The sequence below is a fragment of the Corvus brachyrhynchos genome, unplaced genomic scaffold (assembly GCF_000691975.1).
Source record: "Corvus brachyrhynchos isolate BGI_N302 unplaced genomic scaffold, ASM69197v1 scaffold219, whole genome shotgun sequence".
NCBI classification, from domain to species: domain Eukaryota; kingdom Metazoa; phylum Chordata; class Aves; order Passeriformes; family Corvidae; genus Corvus; species Corvus brachyrhynchos.
Genome location: NW_008240034.1, coordinates 1,812,957 through 1,814,621, shown reverse-complemented (window position 1 = coordinate 1,814,621; position 1,665 = coordinate 1,812,957). Strand labels below are relative to the sequence as shown.

The 1,665-nt window shown below is 59.5% G+C and overlaps 1 protein-coding gene across 1 annotated transcript in view; it reads left to right on the top strand.

Moving 5' to 3' along the window:
• Positions 1 to 1,665, top strand: part of JAK3 (Janus kinase 3) — a 14,752-nt gene that overhangs the window by 7,089 nt on the left and 5,998 nt on the right. Inside the window, 1 exon segment of the mRNA XM_017743827.1 lies at positions 1,121 to 1,258. Coding sequence (XP_017599316.1) covers positions 1,121 to 1,258 — 138 coding nt within the window.

Sequence of the window (1,665 nt, the reverse complement as noted above, 5' to 3'; positions counted from 1 at the left end):
CCTCCCCTGTGGATCCCCCACATCCGTACCCCGTGGATCCCACAGATCCATACCCCGTGGATCCCACAGATCTGTACTCCATGGATCTCACAGATCCATACCCCGTGGATCCCATGGATCCCACAGATCCGTACCCTGTGGATCCCACACGTCTGTACCCCATGGATCTCACAGATCCGTACCCCATGGATCCCAAACATCAGTACCCCATGGATCCCACAGATCCGTACTCCATGGATCGCATAGATCCCACAGATCCGTACCCCATGGATCCCATGGATCCCACACATCCGTACCCCGTGGATCCCACACACCCGTACCCTGTGGATCCCATGGATCCCACAGATCCGTACCCCATGGATCCCACACATCCGTACTCCATGGATCGCATAGATCCCACAGATCCATACCCCATGGATCCCGCACATCCATATCCCGTGGATCCCATGGATCCCAAACATCCATACCCTGTGGATCCCACAGATCCCAAACATCCCAAACATCCATACCCTGTGGATCCCATGGATCCTGCACATCCATATCCCATGGATCCCACACATCCATATCCCATGGATCCCACACAGCTGTACCCCGTGGATCCCACACTTCCATATCCCGTGGATCCCGATCCATCCATATCCCATGGATCCCACACTTCCATATCCCATGGACCCCTCCTCACCACCTATGTCCCATGGCTCTCCTATGTCCCACAGATCCCGTGACTCTCAGGCATCCATATCCCACATCTCCCGCACATCCCTACCCCATGGATCCCATGGATCCCATGGATCCCATGGATCCCATGGATCCCATGGATCCCATGGATCCCATGGATCCCATGGATCCCATGGATCCCATGGATCCCATGGATCCCATGGATCCCATGGATCCCATGGATCCCATGGATCCCATGGATCCCATGGATCCCATGGATCCCATGGATCCCATGGATCCCATGGGTCCCACACATCCATATCCCATGGATCCCATGGATCCACACCCCACAGCTCCCGATCCATCCACGTCCCATGGCTCCCACCCATCCCTGGTGCTCCCCCAGCCCATCCCAGTGCACGGGGCCACCCTGAGGGTCCCGATCCCTCTCCCGCCCATCCAGGAGGACAAGAAGATCCCACACGGGAACGTCTCCGCTAAGAAGGTGCTGCTGGCACGGGAGGGGGACACGGCCGGGGGGAGCCCCCCGTTCATCAAACTCAACGACCCCGGGGTCAGCGTCACCGTCCTGGCCCGGGACAGTGAGTGAGGGGGTCCTGGGGGGTCCTGGGGGGTCCTGGGGGTGCTGGGGTTCTGGGTTTGGGGTTCTGGCTTTGGCTATAGGGTCCTGTGTTCATCCTCGATGGGGAATCCTGGCTCTGGGCTCTGGATTCCAGCTCTGGGTTTGGGCTCCCGGTTCTGTTCTGCCCCTAAAAGCGGGGTCCTGGCTGTGGGTTCTGAATCCCAGCTCTGGGTTTGGGGTCCAGCTGTGGGTTTGGGCTCCTGGCCCTGGGTTTGGGCTCCTGGCTCTGGGTTTGGGTTCCTGGCTCTGGGTTTGGGCTCCTGGCTCTGGGTTGGGTTCCTGGGCTCTGGGTTTGGGCTCCTGGCTCTGGGTTTGGGCTCCTGGCTCTGGGTTTGGGTTCCTGGCCCTGGGTTTGGGCTCCTGGC